At 38.0% G+C, this 17,889-nt stretch overlaps 1 protein-coding gene across 1 annotated transcript; it reads right to left on the bottom strand.

Moving 5' to 3' along the window:
* Positions 1-7,859: 7,859 nt before the first annotated feature.
* Positions 7,860-16,991, bottom strand: ccnl1a (cyclin L1a). Its single transcript, XM_030152997.1, has 10 exons — positions 16,644-16,991; positions 16,312-16,386; positions 15,611-15,720; positions 13,519-13,639; positions 13,228-13,292; positions 10,807-10,906; positions 10,595-10,699; positions 10,142-10,395; positions 9,587-9,685; positions 7,860-9,503 (listed from the first exon to the last, which is right to left on the bottom strand). The coding sequence occupies exons 1-10, from the start codon at positions 16,974-16,976 to the stop codon at positions 9,026-9,028; spliced, it is 1,740 nt and encodes a 579-aa protein (XP_030008857.1). The 5' UTR covers positions 16,977-16,991; the 3' UTR covers positions 7,860-9,025.
* Between the last annotated feature and the right edge of the window lie 898 nt (positions 16,992-17,889).

Raw genomic sequence — 17,889 nt, 5'->3', positions numbered from 1 at the left:
TGTGTATTTATTATATTATAGAAATAGCCCATGTTTTGGTAATATTCTAATCAGATCTATAAAAAATTCAAATTCCAACTTGATATCATTGATACTGATTTATTGGATCAATCCACTTCCTATTTGTTATAATGGGAAAATTTGTCAAAGTCGCACCAAATCCAGAATCAGATCCGGATCGAAATAATTTCAATACCTTGTGTTGACATCATCATAAAGAAGCTGTATACCAAGTTTGGTCCTTCACTGATGATGTGTCCAGGTTCCACCATGAGGGGTATAATATGACTCATATTCATGGCTTAAGTAAATGGGATGAGACTATAATAAGAAGAATAAGAATCTTTATTTATATAACACTTGTAAAACTAGTGCTTTGAACTGCATCAGTGCAACAGAATCACCAATTAACCAAACAGTAATGAATGAAGACAAAAATAACACAAACAAATATAGAATTACAGTAGAAATAATTCACTTAGACAATTATTACAAAGGAAAGAAGACAACAAATCAGTGAGATCAACACTCAGTCCCAATAAAAGTGGGGGAAAAAGGTTAAAAAGACACAAAATCACATCATAAATACTGTGAAAGTGATAACACATTAAAGAGATAAAAGTAATGATAATGAAAAAGGAAAGGACAGAAAACTAATGAAAACAGTGAGGGAAGCTTTAAAAACAGAAAAATAAAGCAAAATATAAAACAAAGATGCAAAATTTTCAGTAGTTCACAACAATAGTACAACAACATGAGAAATAAATATGTAGAATAAAATATAAATAAATAATATAAATATAAATGATTGAAAATGTCATGTATTTGTCGTGAATAGATGAATAGTAATGACCTCTTGAACTTAATATCTTTTTCAGTTCATCTCATTTTTACAGTCACAATATCTCAAATGCTGGTGAAGGTATAAGGCTGAATTTGCACGACGTTTACTGTGACTAAAAACATTATTTTCTCAAAAAAAATAAATAAATAAATGCAGTGAATCCAATACAGTTGGTCAGGAGGCCTCTGGTGATTTGACACAGACTGACACTATTATTATTATTATTATTATTATTATTATTATTATTATTATTATTATTATTATTATTTCTGAATGAATAAAAACCATTCGGAGTAAAAATATCAGCCTTGTGTAAAAGAATCCTAGGTGCTTTTAGATGATATTTGATTTAATGCTTGATTTTTATATATATATTTACTGTATACAAGGTCAATATTTATTTTTACAAGTACTGTTTAACACTTTAGTCATATCTCAAAGAACTACTAAAATACTAGATTACTTTTTTTTTACCTTGTCGTGTCTGTCTTCTATTTCTTTCTTTCTTCCTCTTGTTTTTTTTTAATTAACACTTCAAACAAATGAATGATGTATTTTATCAAAAATGAAAATAGTATTGATATAGACTGTATATTTGCTTGTTGCACCTTTTGCATGTCTGACACTGTCTTATTGTGTTATTTTTTACTGGCAGAAATGTACAATAAATCTATATATACGTCAAATTAATGGCAGTTTGGTGCAAGAGTCGTGTCTCTGTTTTGATACTCAGGTGTAAGAATAAGAAGGTAAGTGAGGAAAGAGTTATTTTCCCTGGATTCTCACAAGAAGTCAAAAGAAAAACGCCAAACTCCTGCAATGATGCACATATGAGCTGCATCATTACATTACAAACCCCACAGTAAACACACAAACAAACACACATGCAAAGAGAAAAATTATTCCATATGTCCAGTACAGAGTCAACCATAGCATTCCTTTCTCTATGCGTGCAGTTTGGTACTTGTGGAACCCCCCAGATCTGTTTTCCCACAGTCTGTCCTGGTCGATCTGGTCCACAAAACCAGTTTCACACATCAGCTGAAGCGAGGCTGGCAGAGCTGATGACCTGACACTGCCAAGCTGTCATTACATTCCCATTTCAGGCATTTAAAAGCACTTACAGACACAGATAGGACTGGCAGAGATGGAAAAAAAGCCGGATGACTCAGTCAATCTGCAGAATATGGGGATTTTTAGACCTGATTGTGTTTGGTTTTGTTTGCACTGTTTGATATCCAGCATATGTGGATACATCTGTAGAAACACAGCTCTGGAAAAAATAAGAGACCACTGCAAAATTATGACTTTCTCTGATTTTACCATTTATAGGTACAGTTGTGGAAAAAATGATTAGACCATCAAAAGTCATAGAAAATAATGGTTATGCAATCCAGTACTAACTCCTGTGTGTATCGTGACTAAAACAGACAGAAAAGAAAACATGGAATGCCTAAAAGCACTGTTTCTGTCAGTACAATGCCATAGCTATTGATGTAAGAACTGAAGTGATTTTGGTTATTATCAAGAAAACATGGAAAATGGTTAGATATCAACTCTTAAATTAAACTCTTATGAGCTATTTTTGTTGTTATCATTCTATTTGTCCAAACAAATGTACCTTTAGTTGTACCAGGCATTAAAATGAACAAGAAATTTAAAAAAAAAACAAGGGTGGTCTAATATTTTTTTCCGCGACTGTATGTGTTTGAGTAAAATGAACATTTTTGTTTTATTCTCTAAACTACCGACAACATTTCTCCCAAATTACAAATAAAAATATTGTTATTTAGAGCATGTATTTGCAGAACATGACACATGGTCAAAATAATAAAAAGATGCAGTGTTTTCAGACCTGAAATAATGCAAAGAAAACCAGTTCATATTCATTTCTAAACAACACAATACTAATGTTGTAACTTGGGAAAAGTTCAGAAATCAATATTTGGTGGAATAACCCTGATTTTCAGTGACAGCTTTCACGTGTCTTGGCTCTCCTCCATTGCTGTTGGATGACTTTATGCAGCTCCTGGCAGAGAGAGTCAAGAAGCTCAGCAACGTTCCATGGCCGTGACCATAGAACATTATCTGAATAAGTGAATATCTAGTTATAATATAGAAGAATGCCTAAAAATATCAAATTATTGTGTGTTGCCTATTTGTAATTAATCAATTAACACAGACTATCATGATAAGGAGATATTATCACATTTATTAATGATTGTATTTGTTCATTGTTTGTTTATTTCGAGCATTCACAGAATACATACAAATTCAAAATTCCAAAAAATAAAAATAAAAAAAATAATTCATTTATACTCGAAAAGGAGTGGGAAGAAGAAAAACTTATTTAATCCCACCCCCATTCTCATCTTCAAATAACTTAACATAATAACTTTTAAATACTCACTCCTGTCGTTTGACTTCAAGCCATAACAATGAACAAAATAGGCCAATATCAATTTAGAGTAAACTCATTTGACAGTATTTACATTGCAAAATCAAAATGTGTGTAAAAAAATAGAAACAAAGTACATTCCTGGTGGTGTTACCATGGTAACAGTTAACCGTCAACTTACATGATAATTACATACCAACAATGGAAAAAACAAAAAACTGCAATACCACAAGGGGTAAAGAACAGCAGTAATTACATACCAACAATGGGAAGAAAAAAACCAAAAAACTCCAACAGCACTAATGGTAAAGGGCAGCACATACCAGCGATGGTAAGAACAATAGCAGATGGTAATGGACAGCACAGACCAACTAGATGAGGAACAACAAGCACACATGAACATTTCAGACAGAGTATGTATGGAACATCAGTTTTAAGACCCTCCATCCTCATACTGGGACCAGACCATATTTTTGTATAACAGTTTAAATCGGTGAATATTTTGGCGTTGCTTGTGTTGGACGTCCAGACTGTTCCAAAGTTTCACACCACATACAGACACACAAAAGCATTTACGAGTGGTTCGAAATTTGGGTATTATGAAATCTCCAAAACCTCTCAAATTATGAGTACTCTCCCAAATTGTGACCTTTTTTTGCATATTACTTGGTAGTAATTGGTTGAATGCTTTAAATAAGATTATTGCTGTATAATATTTTACAAGATCGTGGATTTTTAATAGTTTTGAATAAAGAGATTATGAGTGTGTTCTAGAAATCCAACTTTATGTAGTTAATACTTAAAGTGCATAGGAATATTATAGTATATAATAAAGAAAGGTTGATTTTGTAAATCTGATTGTGTGTGAGGTGACTAAAAAAGTGTGTATGAATGGTTTGTATGGATACTTTGTGTTATCGTAAAAATATATAGAAAAAAAGTGTGTTGACAAAGCACAGGAAGCCGAATTTAATTTAATTATTAGTTTGTAAAAAGGGGGTGAGACACTAACTAACTAACTAACTAACTAACTAAACTATCCATCTTCTTCTTGATTATATTCCAGAAGTTTTCACAGTGGGTTCAGGTCTGCAGATTGTTCTGGCCATGACAGGGTCTTCATCTGGTGGTCCATCATCCACAGGAGCGTTGTCCTGATAGGAAAACCAGTCCTCAAAGTTTGGGAACATTGTCAGAGCAGAAGTCCAGTAGTTTTCAATAATTATTTTTGGATTCCAGTTACTTTAGCGGTACTCATCGCACTGTTTTATGCCTATTGTAAGAAGATAGTGATGGCCACAGTAGTGGTTTTTATACTTCTCTTTCTTAAATAAGACATGGATCAGGTGTGTATTCAGTAGAATAAGGTGTGTTTGTGTGAGAATTCCACAGACACAGGAATGGAATGGCTGTCACACATGCAGACATGCTGATTTCACAGGAAATTGCAGTGGTGTCTTAAATTTTCCCAGAGCTGTAAGTTAAATAAAGTCAGATCATGCTCAACTTAGAATAACTTTCATACAGTAAACGACAAATCGATGTGGAAATATGGTTTTGTTGACTAATATAAATGTCTAAAGTACATCATTGATTGACAGAGTTCCTACAAGTTAGATTTAAGTCTTTTTAAGAGCTTTTTAAGACTACTTAGAATAGAACATAATGCCCATTTCAGAGCTTATTTCATGGCCATATTGGCAAAAATTCATGACTCCTAGAATTTAGGAAAACTCGTATCAACCAGGTCGAGAATGATGTTTTCTCCATCCAAGCATTATTACATTTACACTTCCCCATGTTTTACTTTTTGCTTATGAGCCGTCCCTTAAAGTTCCCCAAGTCAGCTTTCTTGGGTGACGTGTGTGTGACGAACGGCTGAATGTGTGTTGGGCTGAATGTTCTGGGGTCATTTCTCACCAGGGGATGCAAAGTTAATAAGTGGTTCTAATTTTGATAGAAATTGTCAGATTGGAACAGGTGGAACTGAGTCGACTAATGTTACTTTCTTCGTAGTTTGGACATTTAACAGACGCATTTAAAGACAATACAGCCAACAAGTTTATGGCAACATAACTTAAGACCTACCATATCGTATTTATTTATTTATTTGTTTGTTTGTCTTAAATGGAAACTTGTAAATTCAAGACTTTTAAGACCCTGTGGGTACCCTGGATTGACTTAATACATACTAAATGTATTTACAGGAATATGTGAGTATCGCAGAAAGGTTTTGTTCTGCCATGTTAACACACTTAAATCTGGGCCAATAGCACATTTTACAAAGTATATCTATTAGCAGAATATGCTTCTGACTGTAGCTGATAGTTAACATGAGGGTTTTCAATAGGAATCCCAGCTCAAAAACTAAAAATCATACCTAGTTTCACCAATATTTCTATGTTTAGTTCCAGATTTATTCATTTATTTATGTGTTTATTGTCTGAACACTCAATAGATGCTCAGTTCAACATCAGTTATTTGGTTTTTCTAATAAAGTAAAGCATTTTTTAAATTTCCAATAGTGTTAGAGACCTTTCCCAAGGAGAACGAACATGTAAAAACAAGGGAATATACCTGCAGAGTGTGTGAAATCATTGTATAAATGCATGTGTTTAACATGTTTTATACAGAAACGCTCATGGCTCTGAACCAGTTTGTCAAATTGCACATTTTTTCAAAATTTTTTTAAATACTACAAAAATATTAATACACTACTTTGTATATAATTATTAACCCTTTCATGCATAGTGGTCACTACAGTGGACAGTTACTCAAAGTTGTTCTTTTATTCATGGATTTTACTGTTTTAGTTCCATATTAGCCAACACAGTGCATCATCCCATACACTGACATTCATACCATCACTGTAACTTTACTGTTCTTGATAAACTTCATCTGCACTAACATGTTTTAGTGTAAATCAATTTCTTGTTATTATTATTAGACTGTATTTAACAGTTTGTTTTGTTTTTTTTTTAACAAAAAGTTGTTTTTTTGTATATTATCTCCATATATTGATTAATAACTAGTATTAGTGTATGTTAAAATGTGACATCAGAAAACATCTGATTAGCAGCATCTAAAAAACTGTTCCTAGTTTTCACACAGTATGCCAGTAAATACAGGGTGTCCCATAAGTCTCCATACATAGGAGACATAATACATTCCATACATATATGGTTCTAACATGTATTTCTTTATATTTCTTCTTTATAGTTCTTCAGCAGTGGAGGACACGCATTGAAATGTGTTCCCGACAAAATGGCAGTCATATAGAGCATATTATATAAATAAAAATGGTTTACGTCAAGAAATGTTTATTTTTCCTATGTATGGAGACTAATGGGACACCCTGTACATGTTTCTTTGCTTCAAAAATTGAACGCATGATGTGCAGCTTAGTGGACATTTTTGCAACTCCATGAAAAATAGGTTAAATTAAAAAAAAATGTTGAATCGCATTGTTTTTTTCATGCTTAAAGAGGAATAAAAACACTTAGGAAAAAATCTTGATTAGGTTCTCATAATTCATGCATGAAAGGGTTAAAGTATTACAATGAGTGATGAATTGGGGTTTAGGGTCAGTGTCTTTGCTGCAGCTGAATGTTTGACGTCAGACTTTCCTTCACATTGACTGGACTCATGACGCACTTTGGAGTAAGTTATTATTTCTGTTCTGTCTATTTCTGTTGGATACTTTATTAAACTACTGTTATTTCCTAATTGTTGTGTTGTCTCTGTCTCAAAGCCTTTCATTATCCAGACTAGCCATCACCGTGGAAACTGGTGTGAATCATGTCATGTCTTTCAAACAAGAATAGTGACTATTTATTTTTTAGTACTGGGTAAAATGAGTCTTAAGTGTTATTTTAAAGCCGTCTGTGTCACCTAATAATGACTGAACTCTAAACTGTTCTGCTCTACCTGTCAGGTCATGTGTCACCCTGTGGACCTGGGACTGGTTTACATGGATTACAGGACAGTGAGTTACTCAGTAGGCTGTTCAACTCATCTGACGTGGTATGTGTGTATGTGACTCCACTGAGGATGTAAACTTTTGTTTTATTAGGTTATAATTAAAACATTTGGCTGACAAGTTAAATATTTGTACTTTCTTGGCCAGAACATACTACCCCAAGTGTTAATTCCCTTTAAATTAGTTTAGAGATTGTACTTTAAACTCTACAACAGGCCGTGGGCCATTACATGACTCATCTGACACATTTATATTGGATTTATTAGCTTCAACTCCAACTGCATTATAGATTATTTCTCATTAAAACTTAATACAAACAGGAACATCTTAACAGTCTGTCAAAAGCAGACTGGATTTACTAAGGCCAACAGCTCCCTCTAGTGTCCATGAAACATATTTGAACATTTAAGACTTTCCTGCCTTATAAATTCTCACACTAACACAATTTCCAGAATAAAATCATAAAATGTCTCAGATAATGTGACACTACTTTCTTTATCTGGGTATTTGGGATTATTTTTCATAAATAAGACCTTATTAATGCATCAGCCCTGTATAATATTCAGTATATTCTAGTGAAATCCACGACAATAACACACCCATTCACTTTATAATCACACATCAACTGCAAAACAAAGTTCAGTGGCATAACTCCTTTATTACTTAATAAAAATTGGACATGAACACGTGCAGACTAAAAACCAGTGTAACAAACTGACAACCCTAAAATATTTTTCAATCAAGTCTGCATCCCCTGCTGTAAAAAAAAAAAAAGTCTAACCAGCTTGTTTTCTTGAAACTGTACAAAACACAGCTTTAGTTACGTACACTGTCCAAAACGAAAAACAAAAAAAAAAAGATAAACCACTCGCCCAACAATCCCTTAATGTGCAAACATAGATCTTTCCTGAATGTCCATTTTTATTTTTACATTTATCCATTCAACCTTTCCACTGAACAGTTTGCTTTTATAAATCAAAGCGTTCACATTAAGTCAGTGGATATCGATCCGTCTTTACACTGTAAATAAGTTTCTTTTTCTCCTCCAAGTCCATTACTTTATATGTAAAACCAGGAGTATAAGGGTGGGCTAGAAGGGTAGTCTGTGGATTTGGAAAGGATGGTATGATGGAAAAGAAAAGGAAAAAAGGTAAGGGTTGAGGAGATATTGACCAGTCTGGAGCTGATGTTTCAGGTGTTTTTGCAGGAGTTTAACCTGCCTTCCCACACCGCTGATCACATCTGACCCACAGTGTGGGAAAGGACTCTGCAGGTCAGTTACTGCACAGACCACCTCACCACTGACCACTGCCAACTGACCCCAAAACACTCCACTCACTTCTATCACTGACACCTGTATCAGCAAAAGCTACAAGTCAAATCTGGCAAATTCATCTTTTTTTTTTTTTTCTTCTTCGTCTATAAAGGTGCCATATGTCGAGGTTTGTCAAAAACCTTTAAAGGGACAAATGTTTATTTCAAACATTATATGTCTAGAAACAAAAAAACTGGAGGTCAGAGGCAGGTTCAAGAGTGAGAGTACAAGAGTACATGTGAGCAGCTGTTTTACTGGTGTGTATTAATGAAACATGGCTGAAGTTGGCGTTGACAAACTCATGTGCCAGATTCAATCAGATCAATTCTTCACCTGCAGATGTCAGATAGGTAGCAGGTTACAGACTGCGTTGGTATTTACTGACAGTGATGTGTATTTTTCCTACAGTGAAGGTACCACATGCGATTCTGTGCGCCTCCTGTTAACGCCTAATGACCATCAGCCCCAGAGCTCGTCTACTGGTGTGACTCAGCGCCGGTGGCGACTGTGTCCTGAGTGGCCGCTGCTGCTGTGGTGTTTGCTCTTGTGGCTGCGCTCCCTGTCTCTGTCCCTTTCATATGATCGAGACCTCTCTCTGTCCCTCCTGTCGCCACGGTGACCGCCGCCTCGCTCATGCTTGTGTTTCTTTGAGGACATGTCGAAGGAGCCGCGGTCTCTGTCCCTCTCCCGCTCCCTCTCTCGTTCCCGGTCGCGGTCCATTTTGATCGGAGTGCGGGACCGCGTTCGAGAGCGAGACCGTTTCCTCTTGTGGCTCGATCCTCCGCCTCCGCTGTTGCTGTGCCGACCGCTGGCCTTGGAGTCGCTATTGCCGTGGTGACTGCTCTTGGACTTGAGATGGGGAAGGAGAGGGGAAGGCTGATGTCGCCGCGGTGACGGACTGCGACTGTGAGAGCGAGAACGTGAACGAGAACTGTAGGTCCCTGAGCAACTGCGTCTGCTGTTGTAACTGCGGAAACAGAAGTCGGCATTAGACAATGACCACATCCAAACTGTGTGTTGTACAAGTCTGACACATTTTAGTGCTCTTACTGTCTGCGAGGAGACCGGGATCTAGATCTAGAACGTGTTCTTGAACGAGATCGACTTCCACTCCTACTGTTTCTTCCGATCTTGACCTCTTTCCTCAATCTGTAAGGACACAAACACAATTATAAATATAGTCAACAGAGATGCAAAAGACTATTATGTTGTTCCCATCACACATATTCCTAGTTTGACTTTGTCCCAGAAAATGGAATAATTAACGTGATTGACTGATATTAGAAAATAGGTCAATATTAAAATGGTGGCCATTAACATGCTGTTGGTTTGTTTTTGCTGCCTGTTTTACATCACATTCATTCAAAGTGCTCTGTGTAAATCCAAAAACTATGGAATATACAGAACAAACCCAGTTTAAGACATGTTCTGTATGATAAAAAAGGTTTATGGACGACTTATTTTTTTACCTCTAACTATGGGATTTAAGTGTGATGTGTTTACTTTCAGTTTGTTTAACATTTATGCAATATTAGGAGTTGGATAGTTGAACTTTTCCTAATCAACGCCTACTTTGATGTGCAGGATGTGAGTTCATTTCCTTACCCATTGTGCGGACTCTTGGAGACCTGTGTTCGACTGTCGGGCTCCTTTTTAACCAGTTTGAGGGTCTGGGGGTTGGGGGATTTCTCTTCCACCTTGACGACATTTGGAGATGAAGGCTTAGAAGCAGGGGAAAAGCCGCCGAGCGTGGACAGAGCAGGAGTTCCATCTGGATTTAGACCTTTAGCCTTCAACTTCGCCTCGGCCAAGAACACCTTCCTCCTCTCCACTTCCTTTTCCAACTGCTCATAGTTGGGCTGTGGAGAAATTCAACTTATTAATTCCTCTTGCATCCAAACTGTGACATGGTGTTATGTATGAGCAAGAACTTAAATAAAAATGCCCAGAGGATCTGAGGTAACACCTACATCAACACTTAAGATCTGAATAAAAGTTATTTCAGTTGTACAAAGGAAGCTTATCATGTAACTCGGTCTGCAGCTGTGTGTGCATTACCTTCTTCCTGGAGTAGAGTCTCAGTGTGGTGATGCAGATCTCCTTGATTTCATCTTCACTGGCTCCAAACAGCAGGTACCAGTGAGGTCTGGAGGGCAGCGGTATCTGAGGGAAAACACAGGTGTCTAATTAAGTGTGTTATAAACTTTGGATGTCATAAACTTCTGTGCGCTGAAAGCTCATGAATATGATGTCAGGTCCGGTTTTCTTACCTGCAGCGCCCGGGCAGCGAGGTATATACAGGCACAGGCGATCGTCTCCGCTTGGAACCGTACAAAGACGTTTGTCCTCAGGCTGTCATTCATGTAGTTCCTACAATTAAAAAAACGCACACATAGAAACAAAACATAGCATCTTCTCTACACAAGGTCTAATGTCACATAGGCACACACCTCTTGTCAACTTAAAAACAGAAGTTACTACTGAGAGACAATCAACACTCACTTATTCTTAAAAATCATCCCCAAACAGAAGCTAATGTGTCGAGACTTTAGTCATTAACACTAAAAATTAACAAAAATAGTAGTCTTATCCTTAGTCAATGATTACATTTTTCCCTCAAACTGATAATCTTGGAATTCTACATGTGTACTTAAATCTAGTGGGTTTAACTTTGTCCATTTCTCTCTGGGGTATCCATGGAAGTGTCATATTTGACAAGTAAAGCATGTAGACACAAATGACTGACAGTCCTGAAGAACTGCCAAGACTTTTAAAGCACACTATGGCCTTAAAGTAGCAAATTAATACCAGTGATGACCAAGACAATGACACGTGCCTTGTAAAGGGGGAGCATGCATGCACACAGATGTACAACATTCAACTATGATGCAGTGGCCACTGGAGGATCTGAAGGGACGGAGAGAGGCAACGTGTGGTGGCATGCATGATCTCTTGCACTACTAGCAAAAGGTTTTCCAAGTCAGTTGCACATTGATATTGTACAATAATGCAAACACTGGTCTAACATACCAACATTAATTGTTGCTATATTTTACATGTTTGAGTTTGTAGAACTCAGACTTACATGTACTGAAAAATGTAATTGTACAGTTAAAAATAAGTGCTTTATATCCATAACACTGCCTTTTGTTGAAGCAGAACTTTGTTTTGGCATGTTAGAAAAGGCATCAGATGGAAATCTCCTGCCTTGCTATGTCTAAATGAAACTACTGCAAAAGGATGTGTAAATGAGATTAGCCATTGGGAGAGCATTAGCAGAGACAAAATGGCTTGCTAATCAGGCAAGTGCAAGGGTGACGTGCGCATCTATGTCCTTAGAGACACCGTCCATTAGAGACAATTGGAGTCACAAGGACAAAATGTGCAAAAACAGAAACATGATGATTGAACCCCCCAAACACCACACTGATCCCACCCATGGTGATTGCTTAAGGTGGGACATCAAAGCAATACTCAATAGTAATGAAACTCCTACCCATAGTGGCACTATTTCTCCATGCATACGCAGTGTCCATTCATTTTCATCTGGCATACACATAATTGTACTGCTCCAGCAGAGGTTTGGGCGCAAACAAGTGCTGTAAATCTACCTGACGGGAATTACTTTCGGTCTAACCTGCCTTTAACAAATGGCCTGACTTGCACTTTGGCAGGTCAGCGTCAATATACTATGCTAATATTACGAAAGATAACACATGGTCGTTGAATTCTGACTGCTGCGTGGGCGAGACAGGTCCTTGGAGGCAAAACCTGAGAACCGGATCAGCCTGTAAAACAGACATGTCTGGACACCACGTCAGTTGGGGACAGGACACAGTATTCCACTGTATATTAAAAATTAGGCAGGTAAACTCGTCAAAAAATTATATTCTGGCTAAGTTAACTTCAACGCTAGATTCACGTTAACTAAAAAAAAAGCTAGAATATATGTTTATCTGTAGCTACTTGGCAAAATTAGGCATTACATTTACAACCTTGGTAGCAAGACCAAAAAATACAAATCCTTTTGGACACCCAAGAGAAAACAAGACGATGTTGGCTGTTGGGAAAGGCCCGCCCGCCCCCTTCAGTGAATCTCGGCATTGGATTGGCTGTCTGGAGAGGGGCAGCCAGCCAAAGGGGGGAGCTTCCTGAGGTCATGTGGTTGGAGGAGGCAGAGTTCAGAGGTTCTTTATGTGACTTACCAGCATGGACTACCCTTTAATCAAAGAGTAGAGAGAAAGGACAAAGTTAAACCAAGTTCTCTAAACTGTGCAAACAAAAAGACTTTATAACAAGTCAAGCTATGTAAGGGCAGACAAGAGTGTGAGACATGTAACAGGTTTTCAATAAAACAAATTGCTCCATCAGAAAAAAAAGAGATGGAAGGGTTAAGATGAAGTGAGGGAATGTCGCAGTCAGACCTGGGCAAAATGCTGGTTGAATGCCTTTCAAATATGTACTTAAACCTGATGGGCACTTGAGTATATTACTTATCTGACAGGTGTTGTCCACATTTATGTCTGTTCCAAGTCCCTGGCAGATAAAATCAAGTGCTCTTCAAGTAACTCATTCAAGCATTTGAAACCCGTTCAACTTCATCTTTAGCCCAGGTCTGGTGGCACTTCTTGCAGACATGACACAGGTTGCTGCTGTGGGGGGTGGTCAGTTGAGAACAAGCAGAAACTTACCAGGCGGTCTGGACCAGCGTTTGGTTCTTTTCACAGTCCAGGACTTGGAGGAACATGACGATAATCTGTGACAGTAAAATGACTTCATGTTACACAGGAATAAACACAAATCAAGTTTAAGTCTGTTCTGTGAAATTATAAGAATTGACTTAATTTACTTCCTATTAAACCAGGTTTTGCAGCTACACAAAAACCACATCTGCTGTTATTGCTGCTCCAAGAGCAAAACAATAGTTTTCTGAACTAATGGAGTTTAAACAATAACTAGCGAACAATGAAACTTAAACCTACCTTGTGTGGATGCTTGACATGTACACAGAAACCCAGCTCCTTCAGGACCCGCCGTTCCGCTTTGATGACAAGGTTTTTGGTATTTATGTAGTTCTGATCAAGTATCAATGAAGTTGGAGTCCTGGTTTGTAAAGGAATCGAAATAAAATAATATTTCCCCCCTTTCGAAATGAAATAAAAGAAAGTGCCCTTCTGATTCTGGTAATCTTGTATATTTTTCCCCTTTCAACCAACTCAAAGCATGAGATTTATCTATTTACATGCCTGACAGTTTGTTGGGGGTTGTGGACTCCTGTGGTTGCAGTGCAAACTTAAACTAAAGCCAGACCTTTACCTCCTTCACCATGTGGCACAGCTATTACAGAAATGTATTCATTCATTCATGTTCTGAACCGCTTTATCCTTGAGAGGGTCACGGGGTGCTGGAGCCTATCCCAGCTACCTATGGGCCAACGCAGAGTACACCCCAGACATTTATCAGTTTATCATTAGCAAGTTTATCAGAAATATTAACGTTAAAATCTGCATCATTATTTGAGTAAACACAAATACATCTACTTCCATACTGGCACCACAGTCAAACAAAACAGTAAGCTGCTACGGGACACCGCCAGACACCAAAATCACCAAAACAAATGTGTACATCAGAAAAGCATAAAAAGTGCCCTAAAATTAATCCATCAAAACAGTAACAGCAACAACATACATCTGACAAATTACACCAGCTTTCTTTACTGGAACCAACATAGTACTGCATTTACAGCACCTGAGTCACATGTATACAGCACAGTCTATATTTGAACACACCTGAGGATTACTGGAATGCAAAAACTTCTACAAATAATAAATTGTAACTTAAACATCTGAATGTCAGAGCATTTAATCTGATGGGCTTTGAAAGGAAAACATGTTTTTAAACACTCATACATGTTTTTAAGCTTACACAGTAGTGGTAAAAAGCTTAACTTCAGTCATTCTACAAAGGCTGAATGCTGCCTTTCAGATTTTAGAGATCTAACATTGAACTTGTATAGAGATCACTGTCATCCTACAGCTGTATGCATGAAAAAACACTTTCAGGATACACAAATTCTACTACCAAATATTTACCTTTCTGCTAAAAAAACAAGACAAAAAAATCTTACTCACCACAAGAGCAAAACAATTACTACATTGGATTGAATCTTTCCTAAACAACCGACTCACAAAACCAAACAATCACAGCTATGGAGCATGCATTAAACTCACAGCAAACATCCCACCATGACTTCAGCTTCTTATTCTGCACTCGCCAAACAAAGTGACATTTCTGTAAAAGCCATGGGTAAGTTTGTGAATGGGACTCTGCTCTTTAAGTACAAACAAAATGCATGGTGAGGAGCAGCCAGATGAAAGACTACATTACCCAAAAGGTCCGCAGACTGTTGGACAGATACCCAAAGCTTATGACTGAACCACAGGAGTCCTCAAGGTGCCCCGGAGGCCTAGGACCTTCGGCCAACCTGTCATCCCCGATCCCAGTGCCCCGCGGTGGCTCAGACCACGGGCGTCTCCCACAGGAAGGGGGTGGGTTGGGCCTGGGGGAGGAGGGAGACCCCCCCTCACATCATGGTTGTCATGCCGACTGCTTCATCTTACGTACCATTCCACATCACCCAGGCTTTGGTAAATGTAGCTGGTCGCTGTTAGTTGGTTGCAAGGGAAAAAAGAATCCAAGTTAATGCCAACGTCTGGACTATAAACATGAACAGAATTCTATCAAGACAAAGGCACACACAGATGAAGTAGTTGTGCCTGTCTTGGAAAGCCCAAAATGGACTTCAAACTTTTGAGTGACATGTTTGTTGCGATACCAATGTAAATGTAGTTTCAAATTTAGATGTTATGTGTAAACATTTACACTTCTGAAACTACCAGTGAAGCGGAAACTGAAAAGTTTTAAAATGGTTTAGGGTACATGGGTGAACAGAAGAGCACTTTCACAGCAAAAACAATCATTCAAAACTGGATCAAACAGAAAAACAAACAATGCACTGTTAACAATAAATACATTATTTGAAAATTTTTATGTAATTTTATGATTAATACTTACTTTTTTCCTCTGATCTGTCTCAAATGGTGGAAAACATTGATGACATCTCGTATTCGGCGTGGTGCTTCTTCAATCTTGGAGGCCAAGTTAATACAAGCCATAGCAACAATCTGCAAAGAAGAAAACCAGAGCAAAAGTTGGCAGCAAAAGTTTGTCCCTTATAGTTGGAGATCCTCCCAGATATATTTTTGCCAGTGAAACCTAACTCAATTTAACCTGAATCACACATAACTAACTTACATGCGAATTAACCATTAGCTGCCCTTTAAATCGTCTTCTGTTTGGAGAACAAATAACAGTACTACATATTTCAATATGATTAACAAGGATGAAACCTTTGAAAGCCGTCAAGCCTTAGTTTGTGCACCTCGTGCTTTTCCAGTGTATGTTATGTAACAGTCTACCAGTGACAGCATAAATCTTGTTTAGTAAATGACACATTGTACAATGACCAGGCTGCGCCGTCCACAACTTCACATCAATGAGCTGAGAAAAGTAATGTTGTGTTGCTGCAGTCACGTGTGTTCTTTTATCATGACTATTTTCCTACACCTTCAATGCGACAATTCTTTGCATCACTGCTCTATTGTACAACGTATCGACAATATGGCTGCCGAGAACGTAACCATAACGTTATGCTAAGCTAACACCACGGAGCAGCCAGCGGCCCCACAATGAGCCGGACTGTTACAGCGACTTACCTCAAAACTGTGTTTCACGAAGGATTTGGAGTAGAAAAACCGATGAAAGAGCACTTGCCCTGTTCCCATTGCGACCTGTCAGAGAAGTCAACAGCACGACATTAGGGTATTTTCTTATTAGAACTGTCATAACCTTGCACAATAGACCGGCGCCATTTTACCTCTACCACGCCAGCGTCGAAAAGCTAATGTTAGCTGGTTGCTAATAGCTAACTAGGCCTCATCGTGTTGAAGATTAGAAGCCACTACCAACTGTTGCTTATTTCACTCACACATTTGAAACACTAAAAAGTCTAGACACCGGCGAATACATACTAAATATCAACATTTACCTGGGGTAACCTGAGAAGAATTCCCGCCGACTGAATGAGTTCACATCCCAGGATGCGAAGGTCGGTCTCCGTGCTCAGGTCGAGGCCATCGAGCATCGACGGTGTCGGAGAGAGCCTTTCTTCTGGAATAAGGGAGTTGTCGATTGTAAGGAACACTTCCGAGTAAACTTTATCACCGATGAGGATGCCATCGTTGTTTGTTGAAGCGTTGGAAGATACAGAAAGAGGACCTGCGGCCATCTTCACCGGGACAACAGCGGTTTCAATTACGGCTGACTCTGCCTGGACGGAGCGACGGCAGCGAAGTGTCACTGACAAAGTACGTGACGTCATCCGCCGGGCGTAAAGTGCACGTCCGCGGCAGTAAATAGTACACAATAATAGACCCGACACTTAAACTGTAGAATATCGTAGCCTACTATGTGGTTTTCAGTAGATTTCATTTACAGCCTTTTTCTACATTTCCCATTCAGTCAAACACTCAACTAAATTCTGAACACAGTTATACGTCTTTCAGTGAAATGTTAGAGTCGGTCCTACAGTGATTAACGTCTCCACTCCTAACTATGAGTAATAGTATATGACTTCATGTTTCCTTCAAGAGCCTCCGATATGTACAGTTTCTCCGACTTCCATGACTGATTCAGAGGACAAGTATCAACACACTCAAAATGTTGGTTAGTCAAAGTAATGATAATGTCATATTTAAATATACTTTATTGGCGAATACAGGCATAGTGCAAACCACAGAAACTATATATTAAAAAAGAAACTGGCTTTCCGTCAACAGTCACAAATACTCGTTATTTTTATGCAGAATTTCAGTTCTACTAACCCCAAGGGCCCTAACTATTCCAGAAGTACTGTCTATTGATGAACAACGTTCTGCCCTCGTTTATGGTAAACTTTGAGGATGATATTCTTGTTTCCGACATCACCTGAAGTACCGGAAGGAAGCAACGGTGTCAGTGACGTATGTTACGGGAAAGTCCAGACTTTTAACAACCCACGGCCTCTGGAACATATCCATCCGCCAGTAAACAAATCTGACCGGCAGTTTAAAAGATTTTATTTACCGGTAGTTTGTTGACATAATTTAATCATATTGCACAACAATTGGACATTAAAAAGTCGTTATTTCAGAAAACAATGTAACTAGGAATTTAATAATTTAATTAAATAACTATTCCACAATCTTATGTAGATGTGGTCAAATAGGCCCACATTCATGGCCTTAACAGTGCTA

The sequence above is a fragment of the Sphaeramia orbicularis genome, chromosome 13 (genome assembly GCF_902148855.1).
Source record: "Sphaeramia orbicularis chromosome 13, fSphaOr1.1, whole genome shotgun sequence".
Classification (NCBI taxonomy): Eukaryota; Metazoa; Chordata; class Actinopteri; order Kurtiformes; family Apogonidae; genus Sphaeramia; species Sphaeramia orbicularis.
The sequence above is the reverse complement of the archived record's forward strand: the minus strand, read 5'-3'. Positions and strand labels throughout refer to the sequence as shown.

Bases quoted from the DNA above. Each gene is read 5' to 3' on its own strand.
- ccnl1a (XM_030152997.1), bottom strand. From the start codon at position 16,976: ATGACGTCACGTACTTTGTCAGTGACACTTCGCTGCCGTCGCTCCGTC. The intron at 13,640-15,610 runs GTAAGTATTAAT...TTTACAAACCAG, and splicing joins AGACAGATCAGAGGAAAAAA to GACTCCAACTTCATTGATAC. The intron at 10,700-10,806 runs GTAAGAAAACCG...GTTTTCCCTCAG, and splicing joins TCGCTGCCCGGGCGCTGCAG to ATACCGCTGCCCTCCAGACC.